At 34.5% G+C, this 21454-nt stretch overlaps 1 protein-coding gene across 1 annotated transcript in view; it reads left to right on the top strand.

Moving 5' to 3' along the window:
• The window catches only part of LOC145295942 (HCLS1-binding protein 3-like), a 40985-nt gene that overhangs the window by 6727 nt on the left and 12804 nt on the right, over window positions 1–21454 (top strand). The window contains exons 2-3 of the mRNA XM_080141825.1: window positions 10358–10520; window positions 19676–19883. Of these exons, the coding sequence (XP_079997951.1) occupies window positions 10358–10520; window positions 19676–19883 (371 nt within the window). The remainder of the gene's footprint in view (window positions 1–10357; window positions 10521–19675; window positions 19884–21454) is intronic.

The raw sequence follows: 21454 nt of genomic DNA, 5'->3' as shown, positions 1-21454 counted from the left end.
TGCTGTCTTAATACAAATTCGAGACAAACTATTTCGTTTGGGCCGAATCACACCCATGGTAACATTTCGGTCAACATTACCACAATTTTTATTGCATATTTTTTCTTGTTGCTTCTTTTTTCGGCTTTTTTTTTTTTTTTTTTTTTTTTTTTTAAGTAAACTCGTCTTTTTAATTTGATAGAAAAGCAAGACTAGTTTACGTTTTTCTCCATTTTTCATTATCGTTTTTTGGCAAGAACATTTACTAGAATAAACTAACCTTTGTTGTTCGAGACGATAATAATTTTTTAAAGAATTGCATCTTTATGCTGAGACTGATGGCCTCAAGGTTTTTATGAAAAAAGGGATTTAACGGGTGGTTAAGGATGCCATAGAGGTCACAACAAAGAATCTATGAAATGAATAACGTTGGAAGTGTGTAGATTCTGACTCCATATAATTAAAGACAGACGAATATTGAAGGTTGAGAACCGATTTTATTTACTACTAACAATTTGTATTAGGAGAGGCAAAGTGTTCGTAGGATGGAATGTGATTTAACAAAGGAGATGAATGTTCGTAAAATGTTTGTAGGTATGTATGAATTGACAAGGAATGAATGTTCATAAAATGTTTGTAGGTATGTATGAATTGACAAGGAATGAATGTTCATAAAATGTTTGTAGGTATGTATGAATTGACAAGGAATGAATGTTCGTAAAGTGTTTGTAGGTATGTAGGAATTGACAAGGAATGAATGTTCGTAAACTGTTTGTAGGTATGTATGAATTGACAAGGAATGAATGTTCGTAAAATGTAACTTATCTTTTGGACGATGGTTAGGGTAGGCCGGTCATCTTTCTGTCGGTGATGCGTGTCCTGACTTGTAACTAGAAAGCGAGTGACTTCTTTCATCAGCACTAGCAGCCCGGCGTCTTCGTCGTCTTTCTCCTCCTCTCTTCTTCAGTTTGTGTAAATTAGGCATTGTTTAGAATTGAAGGCGTTTGGCCCATAACATGAGAGCATAGTTGGCTTCAGTTCACTGGTGCCTTATTTCTTTTTCTTCTTCATCTCTTTAGGTCGGGTGGGAGAATCCGTCCATGCGTTCACTGACGCAGCAGGGCGAATCTCCTTTTTCCCACCTCTCGGTTCCCTCAAATACCTCGTTTTTATAGTGGCGAACTGGCTCCCAGCGACTGTGATATTTGAGGTGTTTATTTTAGGCGCGGATCTCTGCCATTGGTTGATAATTATTTTGTGGTTATCTTATTTTTTTCTTCCCAAGCAGAAGCGATGTGTGGAGCCATGTGCAAACGACAATTTTTTTATTTTGTCTCTCATGGTAGATGCGTTAACATCCGGTTGCCAATTATCATCATGTTCCCACAAGACTCGTTTTTTATGTATTCCTTTGTGATCAAACTGATTGATCATTTCATTGAGCGTTATATTTTTGTTATGTTTGGTAAGCAAAAGCAATAGTTAGTAAATTTTTTTTTCATTAATAAAACTGTATTGAATCACATTTCTGGGTTTACTTTATTATTTGCTCCTTTTATTTCCTTTATTTATTTATTTATTTTTCATTTGTTGTTACCTAAAGACACATGTCGATAATGACTCTAAAATCCTACACTTTCTGTAGGACCCTTTTGTGTTCCAATGTTGTCTCGTGATCTTGGAAAAAGTCAGTTTATGCCCTAAATAAATGGATTGGATGACGTGTTTGATGGTTTACTGTGAATAGTCATTTCAATAGTAATTTCCAGAAAGCATTAATAGTTGGTTTGTACAAAAAAGGATGACAGGTCCGAATGTAAAAAAGTTTGTTGAGTCATATTTATAAACTCTTTATGACTATCATTGGCAGCAGCATCACAAGTGATCTTTATTTCTGTTCTCCCAATTTCCAAACAGCCTATCAAACTGGCAGGGGCACAGACGAACAAATTTTTGCCCTTAGCCAATTGATTGAAAAATCAATTGCGTTTATATATCATTTTTATCAATTTTACAAAAGCTTTCTATAATATCAAATTAGACAAACTTTGGTCAATTTTAGACAAAATCCCTCTCAACAAAGACTACATTAATCTTCTAAAATCACTTTATGACAGATTACAGGCTTGTATAAAAACTAACTTTGTGGTTATCCACTCTGTAAACACCAAAAAAGGCATCAAAGAAAGAGATATGCTTTCAGCAATCCTGTTCTGTGTTGTGCTAGCTGTTGTTATGCTTAAGACAAAAGAGACTTGCCAAAGCGGTTTTTCTATAGGTAGACAATTCCTCTCCAACCTCTCCTACTTTGATGACATCGCTCTTGTTAATGAATGCACACATAAACTTCAAGTTTTTTTTAATGTAATTAGCAAAAAATGCAAAATAGATAGGATTAGATATAAACCTAGAGAAAACATAATGTATATCTACAGCTAAATCATAGTTTAACCTAAACATATTTATATAGAAATAAATACACATTGCTCTTCAATATAGAATGGATAACGTCTTCCGTATTAAAAACTGTTTTTAATTTAAAATTTTAATAGCACTATATCTACTGAATAAATTACACTAAAATTTCTTACTATTTTACTCGGCTGCTTCTCAGATATCTTAATTATATTTATGTAAATCTAAATACAAATGACCTAAAATTCATTAAATTTGAATTGATACATTATTTAGAACTAGCAGGATCGTGTATAAATTCCATGACACTTTCCATATCATTCTGTATAATTTCACAATATTCATTCTGAAGTAATAAATATTTTGCAGGATTATACAGTTTTATTTTAAAATGAGGAAGGCATTTTCTTTAAATCAATTTTATTGAACAGATTCGTCAAACAGAAGAGAAACCAGAAAAAGTGAGTAACGCAAGAATAGAAGACAGGCTTGGTTTGGTCGACAGGCATTAAAGGAATATAATTGAGTCCAGGTCTCTTGGTCTTGGGTTTGGGTTTGCTTCCTGTTCAAGTTATGACAAAAGACAATCCAGCTTATTACGGCTGCATCTTGGCTGGAGCTAAATCATATTTGAGCACCAAGTGTCTAAAGCTGAGTATGCACAAAAGTGTTTGAATTGCCCAATGTATTCCTACGCAAGTTTTAACATTCCTGTTTTAGGCAACCAAACCACAAATTAATCACTATACAAGAAATTGCATGTAAATACAAAAAAAATGTAGATCTCTGCAGGGTTAATTACTATTAAGAAAAAATTACACTGTCGTTTTCTGTAAAAAAAATAATTGTCATTGTTAGCTAAATATTCTTTAAATAAACAAAAACGAATATGTTTCCTGGTTTATTTATTTAAAATTGTAGCAATTTAATTATGTTTAAACAATAAATATTCTCTCCTTTCTAACCATAATAAAAATCAGGGACGTGCAGAGGCTGGGGGTGCTCGGGTCGCTAGGGGTTCCCAAGTACCTGCGCCTTTTACTCTTGTTTTAAAAATGCCCTTTTCCTACCATTACTATATTTTTTGCCGTTTTTTTTTTTTTCACTTGAGCACCTGTCCTGAGAAAGTTCTCTGCATGTGACTGACAATAACCGTCAATAAAACAAATGTCATTTGATTTTGGAACAATTCATTTTAAAATGGGTAAAGCCAGAAATTTTTGTCTTAGCGGCATCATCAATCAACTATCTTTGCTAAACAGACGTTGTTTGTTTTAAATATGTGTAAAAAGGGATAACGTATGTACAAATATGAAATGTTTTACTGTATTATTATATAGAACAGATAATCAGATGATTTCATATTTAAAAAAAAAATGTGTGTGAAAGGTGATAACGTACGCCCAAATATGAAATGCTTTAGACTATTATTACGTAGATTTATTTTTAAATCTCTCTTTATATAAAAGTGACCTTGTCTCTGTGTGTGTGTTGAAACTTGATATATAGGAGATTCAGACCTGTGGAACAAATTTGATTTGTTATTAGCCGGTAAAAATAGCTGCTAGGCGGTCAAAATGAAAAATTTGGACCTTGACATGCATAATTCAACTTAAAATGCCCATTTACGCATGCATAAATTAAAATATCATATTTAAATGTGTTTTAGGACTGGGAAACGTCGGGTGGCGTGCTAGTTACATATATTTCTGAACAAAGTCTTGTAAAAAAATGTAAATTTGTATGAATCAGAAGGGTTCGAATTTTTAACTGAATCGATTCTGTTGTTGACATTGGATTCCCTGATCCTTTCTAAAATCAGATACTTACAGAAAAGAACACATGAAGGTTTCTAACATCTAGAGTGAAACTGATGCCATGGAACTGACTGAATTCGAACCTGGCACGCCCAGATGGTAGGTCCAGATCAGTGTCCATTTCGCCACTACCACCTCATACTTATCTGCGTATTTTTATTTTTATTTATTTCTTAACTTCTAAATTTTATATATTTTAAAAGGTTTCCTTTAAATACTAAGTTTTTTTCCCCCCTCTTATAAAAAAAATTAATTAATTTTCTAAATTTCTTGTGACAAAAATTGTCAAAATAAATGATGGTTTGTTTTTGTGTAAAAGAAGAATGCGTGCACAACAAGGCGAGCGAAAGCACAACAAATGTGGGGAAAAATCAATAACAATTTCATCTTGTTTCTTCTTCTTCAGTTCTTCCTTGTTAATTCGTTTCTAAAATTAGCTGTCGTCAAGTCTGCGAATCAGAGATGTTAAGGCTGACGTATACCACGCCATTCATAGTGAATCAATCGAAGTTTGAAAAAAAAGAATGGGTTAAACACTCTTCTTCTTCTTCTTCTTCTTCTTCTTCTTCTTCTTCTTCTTCTTCTTCTTCTTCTTCTTCTTCTTCTTCTTATTATTATTATTATTATTATTATTATTATTATTGTTATTTGTTTTCGTTATGATTGAGACGCTCTCTCTCTCTCTCTCTCTCTCTCTCTCTCTCTCTCTCTCTCCCTCTCCTGTTGCCTTCGCACCCCAGGCATTAAATCTATAAGAATCAAATAGATGAACTGTCCCTTAAAAAAGATTCTATTCTCTATTTTGTTCCAAGAACAATAACATCGCCTTAGAGATAAAATGAGCTGCAGAGTTGAGGTGGGAGTCAGTTGCAATGTAAAATTAGTAAGATTTTATATTTTATTTATACATTTTTAGCGTCGCATCTGTGAGAGTCTCTTCTCCAATACGAATGCCGCCATTTTGTGTGTTTGGTTATAACGAGTACACATGAGGTCGGAATAAAAAGATGAAAAAAAAAAAAAAGGTAATAAAGAAACAATTGAATGCAGAGACGATTTGTTAAAGACAAATGTAAGAGTAAGATAAGAAACATGATACATAAATGACACGGAAAAAAAACCCAGACATTTCATTACTAAAAGTAATTCTATGTAAATGTACCGACACAAAACTACATGTACTACCAAGGTAAACACAGAGAGATATTTTTCAGGTAAAAAAACAAAAAACAAAAAAACATGCAGAGAACTTTCTCATTTAAATTACTATAGTAATTTAAATTGGACATGCGAAAATGGTAAAATCATCTCATCATGGGGAAGTTTTTTAACATGACCAATTTAAATAACTGGTGTCACGCGGAAGGGAAATAACATTCCTTGACATTTTGCCAAACGTTTTGGTACCGTGTTACACCATTTATTTACATCGATGGTTTAAAAAATCCATAGTATTATATGACCTACCCTTTAGATTCTGTTATAATATAAGGCTCACCCCTTCTACCTTAGTAAGCTTAGATTTATAAGACCAAATTTTATGGAAAATGGTTGAGTAGAATTTTGATAAAAATAAAATGAATTTATGTATAAGCAATATTACACTAGATTGACGCCATTTGTCGTCTTTATTTTAGAAAAATCACATAAAAGGGAGACAATTAGTAAATCTAACTGAAACAAATTTCTCCAAAAAATGGATATCAGTTAAATACTAACTGTAAAAAAAAAGCACCTTTTATTAATCCAACCCAAAGTCCAGGTTGGCATATTGACACCCCAAACTTAGGGTTTGTGGTTATATTAATGAGTGTATTTTTTGGTCCAGCCTTTGAACCAGACAAAACCAACCTTTTCTTTGGCTTTTTTTTTTTTTTAGCTGTTTACGTTATTTAATTTTTAACTGCCATATTTTACCCATGTGTTTACCAGCTATTCTACTATAACTATATATTACCTGAAAGTTATTAGGTCCCACTTTGTCAACTAGACTCCAACCCCTGTTCCATAGCAGCAATGTTACATCCTTGTGCCTGTATTATAAGTATTTTAATGGAATGTGCTCTGATGAACTCATTGCACTAGTACCCGCTCGACATACATAACCCCGACAAACTCGCTTAGCAACAAAATCACACCCCTTCACTGTTGAGGTCCCTAAATACCAGAAAAATTTCTACTCAACAGCTTCTTCTCTCGAACAGCTAGTCTTTGGAATTCCCTTCCTGTTACTTGCTTCCCTTACTGTATTGATATGCAGAAGCTCAAATGTAGCGTAAACCAACATCTTGTTAATCTTTTTTAGGCATGGTCCCAATTAGTAGCCCCTAACGTCAAAGTGGTGATACGCCTTGTTTGGGGGGAAGCTGAGTAAAGCAAAAATACGCTTTTTAAAGTAGGTCACATACTATAAACATAAACAAAATTTCATAGGTCGCATTCAAAGGATAGATCATGTACTATAATTGTACTAAATTTTTATTAGAGCATGTGGGTTATTTTTCTTGTGGCATATAATGAACAGACTTCTTTCCCTTCTGTCGTATGCCAGTTAGTTATATTGCATATTTAAAAAAAATCCGTGAGATGTGTTTTCTGCATTTCGTATGTTCAATTTAAATCAATATAACTTTGAAGTAGGGGGCTACTATCGGGGATATAATCTGCGGGAGCACTATGAAGGGAGATGAGTAGAAAGATGTTTGTTCACATTACACTTGAACTTCTGCATATCAGTACAGTTGGGAAAGCAGTATCCCAGAAGGGAGTTCCAAAGACCTGCAGTTCTGGGGAAGAAACTATTGGAGTAAAATGCTTTCCTACACCTAGGGATCTCTACTGTAAAGGGATGAGACTTAGTTGCTTGTCGCGTTTGTTGGGAGTAGTTATGTCGAGGAGGTACAAGTGCTTGCAGTTCATCAGAGTATTCACCATTAAAGTATTTGTAGTATTTACTTTTTTTTGTATCAATAAGGTGGGTAGGGGGTACAACACATACAATATAGTCTATAAACAATCGTTTTTGTTAAACCATAGATGGGGTCCTGACAGGTACTACCACTCCTCCAAGTCAGAGTGGTCCTGGGAGTTGTGGTAACTAGAGAGTGACTTTTGCTAATTCCTAGTCTGTAGAATTACTCAACTTAGCCCAAGAACTGGCATCTAAGCTTCAGCCTCTGTCCCATCGACGAAACGTTTCATCCCTCTGCCTGTTCTACAAGTATTTTAATGGTGAATGCTCTAACGAACTGCAAGCACTTGTGCCCCCACGACGTGAACACCCTCGACAAACCCGACAGGCTGCTAAATCCCACCCCCACACTGTAGAGATCCCTAGATGTAAAAGATCTTTCTACTCCAGTAGTTTCTTCCCCAGAACCGCTAGACTTTGGAATTCCATTCCAGGTCACTGCTTCCCCAACTGTACTGACGTGCAGAAGTTCAAGTACAACGTGAACCGACATCTTGCTGCCCAAATCCCTACATAGTACCCCAGTAGTTGTTGCTCCTGATAGTATAGTAGCCCCCTACACCAAAGTGGCAATGTGCCTTGTTTGGGGTGAAAATGTAATTAAAAAAAAAAAAAAAAAGTATTGACTGACAATAATACCGTTAATGTTAGCCAGTCGTTAAAGTTTTGTGTGCCGATTTAGTGAGGAGAAGAATGTTGGAAAGCCTTAATCTGGAGACATTTGTGACTAACAGAAAAACACACGCCATTTTATCCTTGAGTGGCCTTCGGGCCTTGATAAGTGGTGACTACCTTGTAAAAAAAAAAAAAAAAAGCAGCAACTGCTTATTTTAGGAGTGTGGCTTAATAAAGATACATCCAGTTAGAAAGTTGAATAAATGATCTGAGAAAAGCAAACTGTTATCAAGTTAATACATATCTTTTTATGAAAAGACTAACCCTTTCAAAAGTGTGTTATACTTATAACATGAGTAAACAAAAAACAATCAGCAGCAACTTAATCGATCTGACCCTATCAACTCTCAAGGTCAAACATAAAGTTACGGTCATGGTTAAAAGAGGCCAACCCACGAACAATTGGCAGGAGGTTAGTTAGGTGTGAGAAGCCAATATGCTATGATAAGTGCACCCTGGTCTACAAATAAATGCATGAGCAGCCTCATCGACATATCCTAGTAGGATCACCTCAGCAGATTAGCACTAAACTAACTCCTTATCAGAGAGAATATAAAGCCTGGGAAGGTGAACTTATAAGACTGAATATAACTTGTAAAATTTTATAAACAATCATTAAACGAACCATTCACAGTCTTTTCACATAAACACGTACTTGCACAGTTGTGATTTTTCTCAGAAACAGATCACTATATTAAGTCTTTTTACATACATGCATGGTCACTGGTATTTCATTTTTTTTTTTATTGTCACTTGTATGCGTCACGATCCTCTTGTGGTCATTGAGCTTCCGTTCAACCTAAGACGAATCCTTTTTGAGGAATATGTAAAATGTAATGTAAGTGTTGTATATAATGTCAATCAACAGACAGTGGGCAATTGGAATCTTGTAATCATGTAACATTTTCATAAACAAAGTTAGGTGAACAAACTGTTTGTACATATCTTTTCCACCAAACGCATACTTGTGTGCTTCTGTGTGTGAGTGATCAAGGAACAAATCAATATATTAAGTTTTTTTACATACATGCGTAGTCACTGGTTTTTCATTCTTTTTTATTGTTGCTTTTTCATGTGTAAGCTGTGATCCTCTTGTGGTTGTGATCTTCTGTTTGCCTCAAGACGAATCTACTCATGTATAGAATTACAATGGAGAGTTGTTGACATTCAAAGGTTTTATTTAGAGAGCTTTCTTCTTTGTGGGAGAGATCACATAAATTACTTCTTACTTCATTTTCTTATTTAGCCTTAAAATAGTCGATGAATGAACAGAGTCTCGAGGAAATATCTACTTAGATTTCTACATTGTCGAGAATGTCTTGTCTGTTCACTTCCTGACTCAAGCTGCTTAGAAACTTTGTTCTGTCCTCCGAACATGTGACTATTTTTGTCTAATCATTTGACACCTGCATTTCTAGTACATTTTGACAAGGGAGCTAACCTTTGTATCCTTGCATCAATCATACTAGCTACACTGAGTCTATTTCCATTTCCCGCTATGTTATCCTGACATGTACTCTATGTTACCCTTACCAAAATTTATACTAGTTAACATAATCGCTACTTACTAGCAAAAAGTCCCAATATATAACACTTTAACAGCAACAAAGCCACTGTCAGACTGATTTGTATCATACAATTATGGTACAGAATAACCAGTTATAGATATGATATTTACATACTAATAAGTCACCACTTATCAAGGCCCAGGAGCCACTCAAGGATACAAGTTAATGAGATTGTCTATTCGATGGATGCATAATCTTACAGATGACATCAGAGGAGGATTAAGTTTGGATAGCATAGGGAGATTGTGTAGACCAGGATACTTTGATGGTATGGTCATGTTGAGAGAATGGACGAGAGTCCTCAATTTAGAACATATAAAACAGTTAAAGTAGAAGACTCAGTTCACAGGGAAAGGCCAAAAAAGACGAGAGGAAGTGATGAAAATGGGCTTGAGAAAATAGATGGATAAATAAAAACTTGACAGAGATAGATTAATTTGAAAGTCAATTTCTAAAAACTATCCAATGTATACTGGCTTGTAAAAAGGACATTAAACTGAATATGATGATGATGATGCCATGAGAGGAATGGATATGAGGGGTCAAAAGGGCAAGGATAGATTACTTAAGAGTATAGCTCAACAAGTATCTGTTGTTATTGGATTTGGAGACGCCTATGCTGTAGTCAGCAGGAAATGTAATCTGTGGCATCGTATTCTGAAGATGAGCAATTTTTGGAAAGAAGCTCTGTCGTGGAAGTTCTGTTTCATTTTAGGTACACAGAAGAAGAATGGATGATGTTTTGCAGTGGCGATAGTCAAACGAGTACTTGCTGTGAAGGTTTTACAAAAAGGTATGGGTGAACCAAGGATTGTAGCTCCATCAAGCACGCACAAAGAAAATAACGATAATTGCAAATAAATGTCAGTTTTTCCTCAATTGTTGATTAAATAATGATGATCCATTCTTTTTCTTTTTTTCTTTTTTTTTAGGCAACTCAAAAATAAAGAGACAGGTATTGATATCTCTGTTCCCACCTATGAAGAAATTCCTGGATTACTAATAAAAACGATAGACTTCCAGGTCACTGTTGTGACCAACTTGCCTGTTTTTAAGTTACCTAAACACAAAGAAACAGATGTCGTACAGTTCGTGGTGAGTTCTAATAAGCTTTTCTTCTTTTTTGCGTATTGTTGAAATTTGATATATGAAAAAATTTCATAGCTTCATCTTTTAGAATATGTTATTTTAATTCACAGGTTTTGTATTAAACATATATTCCAAACACATCATGACGAAAGACCAAATCCAAAAGTATGGTTAATAAATTTATTACAGTTGACAATTATGCCAGACAAACAACGTACATTATACAAAGTGGACATAAATGAGAGGAAATGAAATGTGGGTAGAGTTTAAGAGTAGATGGTGTCCTTCCAAATCGTTATGATAAAGTGACAAATAACCATTTTTGTGTATACTCATTGTGGAATTTATGTAAAACGAAATAGAAAGACCAACCAGAAAGGAAAGATGAAGGTCATCGCCAAACCAAAAGTCGGTAACTGGTTATAAACAGGCCATAAAAATTGTGTCACTGATAGCGAGTTTCCTGGGTTTAGTGTATGCTTTCCTCTGAACAAATTATATGTGACTTAATCATGTTGACACATCGGTTCTTGCTAGATCACCAAAGTTAAGCAATGTTGAGGCTGGTCAATATCAGATGGGTGACCAATTTAGGCATACCAGATCGGTGACTAATTTGGGAATACCAAGCGCTGTATGTAGGAGGACATCAACACCTCCCTGCAAAAGTTGTAAAAAACTAATGTCATTATCTCCCCTAATGGGGATATACATGCGACTGGGGATTGCTTGTGAATTTTGTACTCTCATGAAACTTCCTCCTTCGAAATCTGCATTAGGGTTAGTGTTTAAGTTTTTTTTTCTCTCAAAAATTGCTTCATTCTAACTTTAATGTCTCTGTTATGCAGTATTTAGCATTTATTTATTTTCTATTTTTGTGCAGCCTAATGATTTATTCATAAATATATATTTCTTGAATCTCGACCCCAGTCTTTGTTGAAAGATATGCAGCTTGTCTGAGATTATGAAGTTATTGAGGAATGATTTTGTTGTTGTTTTGAAAAGTTAATTCTTTGCAGAAAAAATGAAAGTGAAAGACCATAACTGTTCATTCATTTTCTGACATCTACTGTATACATATACATATACTTGTGCATATGTTGATCTTGTTTATAAGTCGATGTTCATTTTAGAACCAAAAATTGTGTCATTTTAGGTATTACCTGTGTAAAAGTTGACTGTAGATTCTAGATAAGTTAAATGGTCCGTTTCATTGCTCTGTAGCTTGTCAACAAAACAATTCATCACCGACGTTTAGCAACGAGCAACTTAACGACTTCAAATTCCACTGGAATAGTTCAAATTTAAAGAAATTATATTCAATTCTACGGAACAAATTTGAACACAATCACAAGCAACAAGCCTTGTGTTAACACAAACGGATTTTATCAGCAACTGCCATGGACGGACATATTACAAACTCCTCACTACTTCGAATTTTCTAAATTACAACTGACACACATGAAAGATCCTTTCTTTTATTTCAATAAACATTTTTGGTTTTCTTCCGAAAACCATTCCAATAAGGGTGTATCTGTAGCAGTCGATACTCACTACAATCACAGGCAGGAGCTACTTCTCACGACTCGAGATTTTAAATCCATTTTCTCCCTGGCTTGTCCAATCACAAGCCAGCTCTCTATCATGTGACAGAGTATATAAAAGGCGAAATCTGAAACTTTCAGTCCTCTTTCATTCTGACCCTACCAGGCAGCAGATATTAGCCTGGGGCTTTCGGCCCAGACTAAAGTGAATACTACAAGCTACCATGGCAACCTTTCAAACTCACATTTATTTCCATGTGTGGTACCCAAACAAACATTCTTTATCATGCTAAAGAACATATACCGACACACACACACACACACACACACACACACACACACACACACACACACACACACACACACACAAACCCACAACAACACGTGAACAGGCTCAATACCTTGCCCCTTTCTTTCTCCTGTAACTGGCTTCCTTCGTCCCGGCGACTACTAGCTATAAACACGTGTGGACTGAGCTGTTTTCTCCTCAACAAGCCAGCAATATATTAATTCTATCCCTACACAAGAACATTTCAACCTACTAACCCGTTTCTCTCTTGTACTAACGCTACTAATGAAGATAACAAATAAAGTTTGTTTATTAATATAGAATGAAACTTCATTTCATTGTCTCATCTCTTGCACAGATAATTTCCTTTTTGGTGTTTTTCATTTGCAGTGCATATTATAAATTGTTTCTGAGCATCCGCGAGTGATAATACATGCATTTACACATGTGTGGTCTGTTCGATTTTCACACTTACATGCAACGAACGAATGGTTTCATTAAATAGTTTTCATTAAATTGTTAAAACTTGTTGAACTTATGGGAGAGTAACATATCGTAAACCCACTCGTGTGTTATATCATAAACCCACCCGTGTGCCTGACAACGACGGCCAGTATGCGAGTCTACTAGACCTTTTTCTCACAACTTGCCCTGATCTATGTTCAGTTTCTGTTCTGTCTCCTCTTGGATCTTCCGACCACTTTGTTGTATCAATTAAGATAAAAATGAAATATAATAAGTCCCCAGATGTACCTCTCCATCGTACAGTATATTGATACACTATGGTTGACTGGGATAGCTTCTGTACATTTATATCAGATCTACCTCTGTGTTCCATGTTTAAAAAGGATGTGTCCTCTATAGTATCAGACCTGACGGAATGGTTAATTGTAGGTATAGACCGTTTCATACCCTCGAAAAAGTTCCAGCAAAAACCTAACAGCCAGCCATGGTTCTCTCCAGAATGTGCTGCTGCCATTGTGTACAGAAATTACTTTTTCCGCTGCTTCTAACGTAATAGATGTATGGAAACTAAAGCCGCTTTCAGGACTGCCAGCAACCATTGTAAGAAAGTAAGAAAGAATGCAAGAGACTTGTATGCTCAGTCCGTCAAGTCCAAAGTAGCTGAGCAGCGGCTTGGTTCCCACCAGTTTTGGCAAATAGCAAACAGAAGCATGTGCTCTATCCCAAGTATCATCAATGGACCTGAGGTAATCTCATCAGCATCAGACAAAGCCAAACTCTTTGCCAAGAACTTTGCAGCTAATTCTACCCTTTGCGACCAAGGCCGCCAACCCCCAATATTTCCTCCTGTATCAGAAAACACGCTATGTGATATACATATATCTGTATGTGATGTTGCCAAGCTAATCAAAAACCTTGATTCCAGTAAAGCAACTGGCCCTGATGGTATTCCAATTATAGTACTCAAAAAACTTCAACCAGAACTAGCGCCCATACTTACAAAACTGTTTAAATGTTGTCTTAAGGAGAATTGCTTCCCATCACCCTGGAAATCTCATCAGTATGCCCTGTATTTAAGAAATCAGGTGATCGCTCATCCCCCTCTTAGTACAGACCAATAAGTCTCCTGTGCGTCATGAGTAAGTTGCTGGAATCTGTGTTAAATAGAGAAGTAATCAACCATCTCAGCAAAAATAACCTTCTTAGTGACACACAATATGGTTTCTGTTCTGCTAGATCGACAGCAAATGTGCTTACAGTTATATCGCATAGGATTAGCGAATCTCTCGACAGAGGCAACCTTACTAGGGCAATTGCTCTTGACATATCTAAGGCCTTTGATAGGGTATGGTATGAAGGTTTACTTCACAAGATCTCTAGCTATGGTATAGGTGGAAATGTCTTCTCAATTTTTAAATCATTTCTTTCTGACAGGTTCATAAGAGTAGTAGTTGATGGGCAAAAATCAAAAGCTCGCTCACAGTATTAATGCTGGAGTCCCTCAGGGGTCCATCCTGGGCCCAACTCTTTTCCTGATCTACATTAATAATCTTCCAAATCACATCCTTACATCATTTGTAGACATTTATGCTGATGACACTACCATCTATGGTAGCACATCTAAGTCAGTAAATGACCAAGTTCTCTCCGATTCTCTCTCCTCTGATCTTGAGCACGTGGTACAATGGGGAAAGGAGTGGTTGGTTACTTTTAATGCATCTGAAACCAAGCTTCTCTCTTTACATCATCAACGTTCTGATCCACATCTGGCATCAATTGAAATGAATGGCTCTCGTCTTGAGGAGGCCTCAAGTTTTGACAAGCTTCTGGGTTTGACCTTTACTCCTGATCTGAAATGGAACACGTACATCAAATCTGTTGCCAAGGCCGCTGGAAAAATGGTGGGATCCTTCTATCAATCCAGGAGATATCTCACTGTTGATGCAATTCTCTATCTATATAAGAGCCAGGTACGTCCAAGGATGGAATACTGTTGCCACATCTGGGCAGGAGCTGCTAGAAAGGACTTGTCCTGCCTTGATAGAGTTCAAAATAGACTTCGTAGCCTCGTAGGAGATATCCTTTTCTCTTCTCTGCAACCTCTATCTCACAAAAGAGATGTTGAGAGTTTGTCTCTGCTGTATTGTTATTTTCATGGAAAGTGTTCGACTGAGCTTCAGTCTATGGTCCCCCTCTCCAAACTTTCACAAGAAACACTCGTCTAGCTGAAAACACTATCAATAATTCCCCCCACTCTTTATCTGTGCCTAAACCTAAACATAAATTCCATGAATAAAGCTTCTTTCTTAGATTTGTACGCCTATGGAATTGTCTTCCATTTTCCTGCTTTCCAGCTGATTACAATATGGTTGTCTTCAAGTCTAACATAAATAAGTTCTTGATGAGCCGTCCCACTTGTTAACAAATTTACCGAATTTCCATTACTAATGATTAATATATTGTTCAATTTCTACTGTACACTCTTTTACCCTTATCCTCAAGTGGCCTCTTGACCTTGATAAGTGGTGATGCCTATGTAAAAAAAAAAAACAAAAAAAAACACTATATTTCCTAACCTACTTAAAAAAAATGTTGTATCATCATATCGAACTTAGGCATAAAAGTGGCAGTTTGTGAAAAGGACTAAGACATAGAGCCCAATAAACCAAGCCAATATTTGTGGTGAACATTATAATCTTCAAACACATGTTTTTGAACACTTGAGAAGTGCTGCATTAATATCATCACAAACACAGTCGAGCAGGGTATAGTCCTGGCAAAGTTTGAGAGTCTGCTGATGTCTTGTCAGTGTGGTATAGTCATCTGACACTCAATATGTATGGATTTTCAGAGTTAAAGTGAAGAGTTTAGGATAGGCTTTTTTTAGAAAATGGTTTCTTTGGTTTAGATACAGCACTTTGTCAAGTCCTTTTCACTTGGAAATTTTATTTTTCTGAAGCTGGTTTCAAAGGAAGCAATGGAGAGACTGATATCTTTAGAAGTCTTTAGGGTTGAGCAAATAATTTTGATTTCCTTTTTTTTTCTGTAAACAGAAAAACAGGCATTTCTATTTCGGGGAGGGGGGTAGATTTGATATTAAAAAAAAAAGGAGAGCTAGAAAACAGATATTTATTTTCTGGGTGGGAAGTTTGTGCTTAATTAAAATCAACCCCAAAATCCAAGTTTATTTTATAAAGTTCTCTAATGTTACACTATATGATATTGCATTCGATTTCTTAAATATAAATTGGAGAAAATTATTGGTTACTTCCCTCCTCGGTATTAGAGCATAACTTGCCACTAGAACAGATTGGTTTTAAACCATCCATCCATGCTTCCATTCAGTCTTGAAAGACAAAGGATACCCCTTAGGGATAGTAGTGCATGTAATTGTGAGGCAAGGGTTGCGCAATTCACAACCACACCTCTCCTGAATCAGCACTGTTTGAGTCTAGTGGCAAGAAGACCAGGACGACTGGAAACAATGCTGAGATAAGCAGAGAGCACATACAGCACCTGAAAGTCCCAAATGGTCACCCATTTAGTACTGACCAGGTTCAACGTTCGTCAACTTCGGTGATCCAGCAGGGAACCGGTGTGTCAACGTGATTATGCGCTTTTTAAACTCTGCATAATCGATTGCATAGTCTGTGATGATAACTATTAGGCTAATCACGAACCGCCCCATTTTACCTTTTACTTTGAGCACTTAACTTAGCACAATTGAATTTGATTGTCTCTTTATCACAACATGCATTACTTGACTGCTGAATTATTTACATTTTTTTTCTTTGTGTCTTGACTCACTCTGCTTTGCTGTGTTCACAACTTAACAACAAGAATAATGAAACTGAAATAGAATAGCACACATTAACTTGCTACTTTCTAGGAATACTTATCCTTACGTCATCAATCCGAGTTTCACTGAAGACTTCCAATACTAGTGAATGCTAATGAACTTCAGTGAACAATCCAAATGAATTACTAGGCTTTTCTTTTTTTCTTTTTTTTTTTTTTTTTTACGCAGACGTTATTTAACGAAATAATTTTACCCAATATTTAAACGTATTCGATAATGTTATTTTAGGATTTCTGTCATGGCTGAATCACTTTTATATTCTTCTCTTGTATAAAAATGTTTTGTTCTAAAATTTCGTTTTTCTCCATTTTTCATATATGGAACTCTGTTCATGTTTTAGGTAGGACTTGCCACCTGGTGACCCTTCTATTCTCTAAATGTTTCATTCCATTCCATTTTTATATGTATGTCTATATATATATATTTATATATATCCTTTATTTCATACCCAATTCACTAAACTAATCTTATAGTAACTCTAACTTATCCCTAAACTAACCCTAACCTAACCCTTTTAGTAAAAATAAATGAAAAGTTATCCAAAAAATTCCAAATGGAAAGTTGGAAAAGTAATAAAGGTATCCAAAAAATTATATAAAATTCAGAATCTGATCTTTCTAATTGATTGAAAAATAGTTGTCTCGCAAGTAACAGTAGCTCTTTTTATTTTTGCATATTTCGATAAAAGTCGGGTCTTGATTTGACTTTCTCCATTTGGAGTCGGAACTGCTTACATAACTACTACAAATTTATGGATACCTATTCCTAAAAAGCACCCATAAGTCATATAACAAAATGAAATGCATACCAGAGCGAATGTTCTGTTGTGTCAACACATGTGTGAATTAGCATATTACACTAAAATATTTTCTAAATGCATCTTCAAGGTTTTACTTTTTTGCAGGGAGGTTTCGCCGTCCTCCTACATACCTAGTTAAAAGAGAAACAGCTTACTTGATAAAGGCTTCCGGTTTTAAAATCGACAATTGACAAGTGATGTTTTTAGAAAAGTTTTACTCATTATATCTTAAGTTGGATGCTTTTGTTTGAGTGGGGAGGGAAATTTTTGTAAATTATTAACACATAAGAAAATCAAACTGCTTTTTATGATTGAAATTTTTTTGTTAAAACTAATCAAATAAAATTTTATTTATTATTAGACTGTTTTTGTTAACAAATAATTAAATAAAACCTTTTTTATAATTGAATTGTGTTTTTTTAAATTTTTTTATCTCTATACATAATAAAATAGAAACAATTTTTCTCATATTACTTTCCAACAGTAAAGAAAAGCAACAAATGGAAATATTTCACCCTCACCACTTCTAACTAATGCTGCAGCATGTTTGCGTGCAAAAAGACACACACTTCACTACCGTTTAATGAATATTATACATTATCTGCTTTGTCTTACTCTCTCAAATACGTAATCCCAGAAAGATAGTAGCAAATATTTTTCCTCTTTAAGTTTACTCCTCCCACAGAACCAGAAATCACCAGGCCTTTTTTTTTTCAATGCCATACATAACAACATATCACCAGTAAATTATTAGACTTCTGACATGCATTACTTTTATACATATTACTTTTGCCTAAAAACTAACATTCGTTTACTTTGTTTTGATTCTTTTTTATCATAAAAATACATTCTTTTGATACATGGCTTTATAAGTTATCCTACTTTTATTTTACTTTCTTTATTTTTCACTATACGACCATTACTTATATAAATTATTTAGTTGAAATATTTTAAACGCAGACACACACTGATATAAGCATATTTACACACTGCTTCTCGTCTTGCAGTTTGTGCCATTTACATGTACAGAAGAAGCTTCCAGTAGTATAAATTTATCTTTTTTTCTCTTTGCCTCGGCTTCATATATCCCCATGATAAAACACAATTCTATATCACTTCTTGACATTCGTACATTGCTCACTGCTCTTATGGTCATTATTATTAGAATTTTTTCTACAGCAACTAATACTACTACTGCTACTACTATTTTCATGCTTAGTTTTATTAGTGTTATTGTTATTTTTCTTATTTTTACTTTTAATAATATCAGTATTAGCAGTAATAATACTACTAGAATTATAACAGTTCTCTTTTTCAAGTGTATGTGGAAAACAGTATCTTTCTTCGCTTTCAGTTATGATTAAGATACTTACTTTGACCTAGCACTTTTAATCCTGATGCGCATACACTGGGGTTTGACTAAGGTATAAGGTATTTTTGGCCTCCACCCACATCAAAAAATTATTATTATAATTGCTGTGTACTACATTAAACGGTGGTGAAGTGTGTGTCTTTTTGCACTTTTCCTTTTTAATGTAACCATTGATTTACAATTGAATATCTCTTTAAATCACACACACACACACACACACACACACACACACACACACACACACACACACTGAAGGGTTCGCCCAAGCTATTCTTTCCCCCACTCAAACAAACAAACAAACAAACAAACAAACAAAAAACAACTATCCATACATATTTTTTTTGTAAACATCGAATTACACTTGAAAATCATATCTACATCTCGCTTGTTAAACATTGTGTCACTTTCAGAGATGATAGAAGGCTCCTATCACATACAACTGGCCAACTAATAGATGGTCTGCAACAAAAAAAGAGAAAACTGGTTTTCATCAAACGGAAATGGAATCATGTCGTCTTTTCTAGGGTGACAATTTTATCGTTCCACCCTGTAGTTGTGTTAGCTTGCACACTGGGATCAATAGTGTTACAAAGGTAGACAAATTTATTGGCTCTTTTGACATCAGCAATAAACTTTTTGTTTTTATAGGAGTTAGATTTTGACAGGTAATACTGCCAACAATTTGTAAGTTTAATTCAATATTTTATTTTTAAAATATTTTATTTTAATTCAATATTTCCCTTTAAAAATATTTAATTTTAATTCAATATTTTATTTTTGTTGTTCATTTCCTGTGAACATTTATTGATAATTGTTATTACTTTTCGTTTCAGGTGGGAAAGAAATTTAGTGATTTTGAAGACCTGTATGTGCTACTAAATGAGAAATTTTCTTGGGTCGTCTTCCCACCTCTCCCTAGAAAGGTGCTTATAACCTCAGATGAAGTGAACAGAGAACGCAGGGCGGCATTGGATAACTTGATGAAATTCTTGAGCAGGACTCCAAGAGTTTCATCATGCCCAAATCTTCTAGAATTTCTTGGTAAGTTTATTTTTTTTCTCTCACCATTTCACTTTGCGAACATGATTGACCATTTTAATCATTTGTAACTCTTTGGCAAACAACCTATGATTAACACAGTTTTAATTGATGTTTTAATTGATGTTTTAATTAATTTTTTAATCAGTGTGTTTTTAATTGCTGTGTACTACATTAATCACAATTAAAAAAAGCCACAACGTTTTCTATAAGACATGTTAAATATATTTATAAAACGAATAAATTTTATTTGTTTAATTAAAAAAAACAAAAACATGATACCATCTTTAACTTGTTTAGTTCTTAATTAATTTTATTTTTAAATTGAGACATAAAAAAAGCCTGACATAAAATGACTTACTTTTAATAAAATATTTGGTGCTAGTGCACTTACTGATCTGCGCTATTTTTTAAAATCGTATTTCCAAGTTTAATTAAAGTTTTTTATATGTTTTTTTATTCAATTGTAAGATTAAAGTACAGAATAGGTACAAAACACCCATGTTAAGAATGGCTTTTTAAATAATAACATTATTATTTCAGCACGGATCAATAAGTGCACTAGTACCAAATATTTTTTATTTGAAGAAAACGTATTTACAGTGAAAAAATGTTTGCTCAATAAAAATTTAAAATATTTAAAAACAACCGGCCCATTAAGATACTATTTTTCCTTTTCTCCTTGTTTGGTCTTTTCCGTTCTTTCTTTCCTTTATTTCCTTTTGTTTTGGGATGAAAAAAGCAGCATGCATGTAGACAATGGAAAATACCAGTAGACAGATCAGAGGGTCAAAATTCAAATATTTTCATTAATGGACCAGTCAGAAAGCTAGCAATTCCCTTGAAATTAAGTGTTTTTGGAGCTAGTCATGCAGTAGTGGATATAAGTGGCCGTGACCACATGGAGAGAGGTTGTTTTGTGCAGAAAGGATTGTTGGTGCTTTGTAGAAGTCATGTCCATGATCATCTAATCTTTATAACCATCTCAACAGTCAAATTTAAATACCCAACTGGAGATAGGCAAAGTGAATGCCAGTAAGCCGTCCAATCCAGAGACCAAAATAATGCATTTTAAAAACCTTGCTACAAATGCATCTCTACAGAATTTCTCACTTACATTTTACAGAAGTTTTCACATATTTTTACAGACTTTGAGTACATACTCATCCTCATGGTCATGATGATGAGAAATGTAATATTATTAAAAAAAAAAAATTGAATAACTTGTAAAGTTAATAATTCCTGAACTTTTGTAATCTATCAAAAAGAATATAACTTTCCGGTGCTTCTGCATTATTGTGTATATGTGAAACATGTCGACTTTAATTTAAAAGAGTGGCATGAAAGGGGGAGATAATTCAAACTCTTTGCGAGTGTGAGGAATGAAAAGGGAAGATAATTCAAACTTTTTGGGGTGGAGGGAATGAAAGGGGAAATACAAAATCAAATAAAACTGCAGAGAATACATTAAAGTTAAATAGATTTATTGTAATAAATTATGCAACAAATAATTAATAAACTAGTTTTTCATAATAATAATAATAATAATAATAATAGACAATTGAAATAAAGTA

This window comes from Euprymna scolopes, chromosome 16, assembly GCF_053919585.1.
Source record: "Euprymna scolopes isolate OS-2025 chromosome 16, ASM5391958v1, whole genome shotgun sequence".
NCBI classification, from domain to species: Eukaryota; Metazoa; Mollusca; class Cephalopoda; order Sepiida; family Sepiolidae; genus Euprymna; species Euprymna scolopes.
This window is presented reverse-complemented; position numbering and strand designations above follow the sequence as displayed.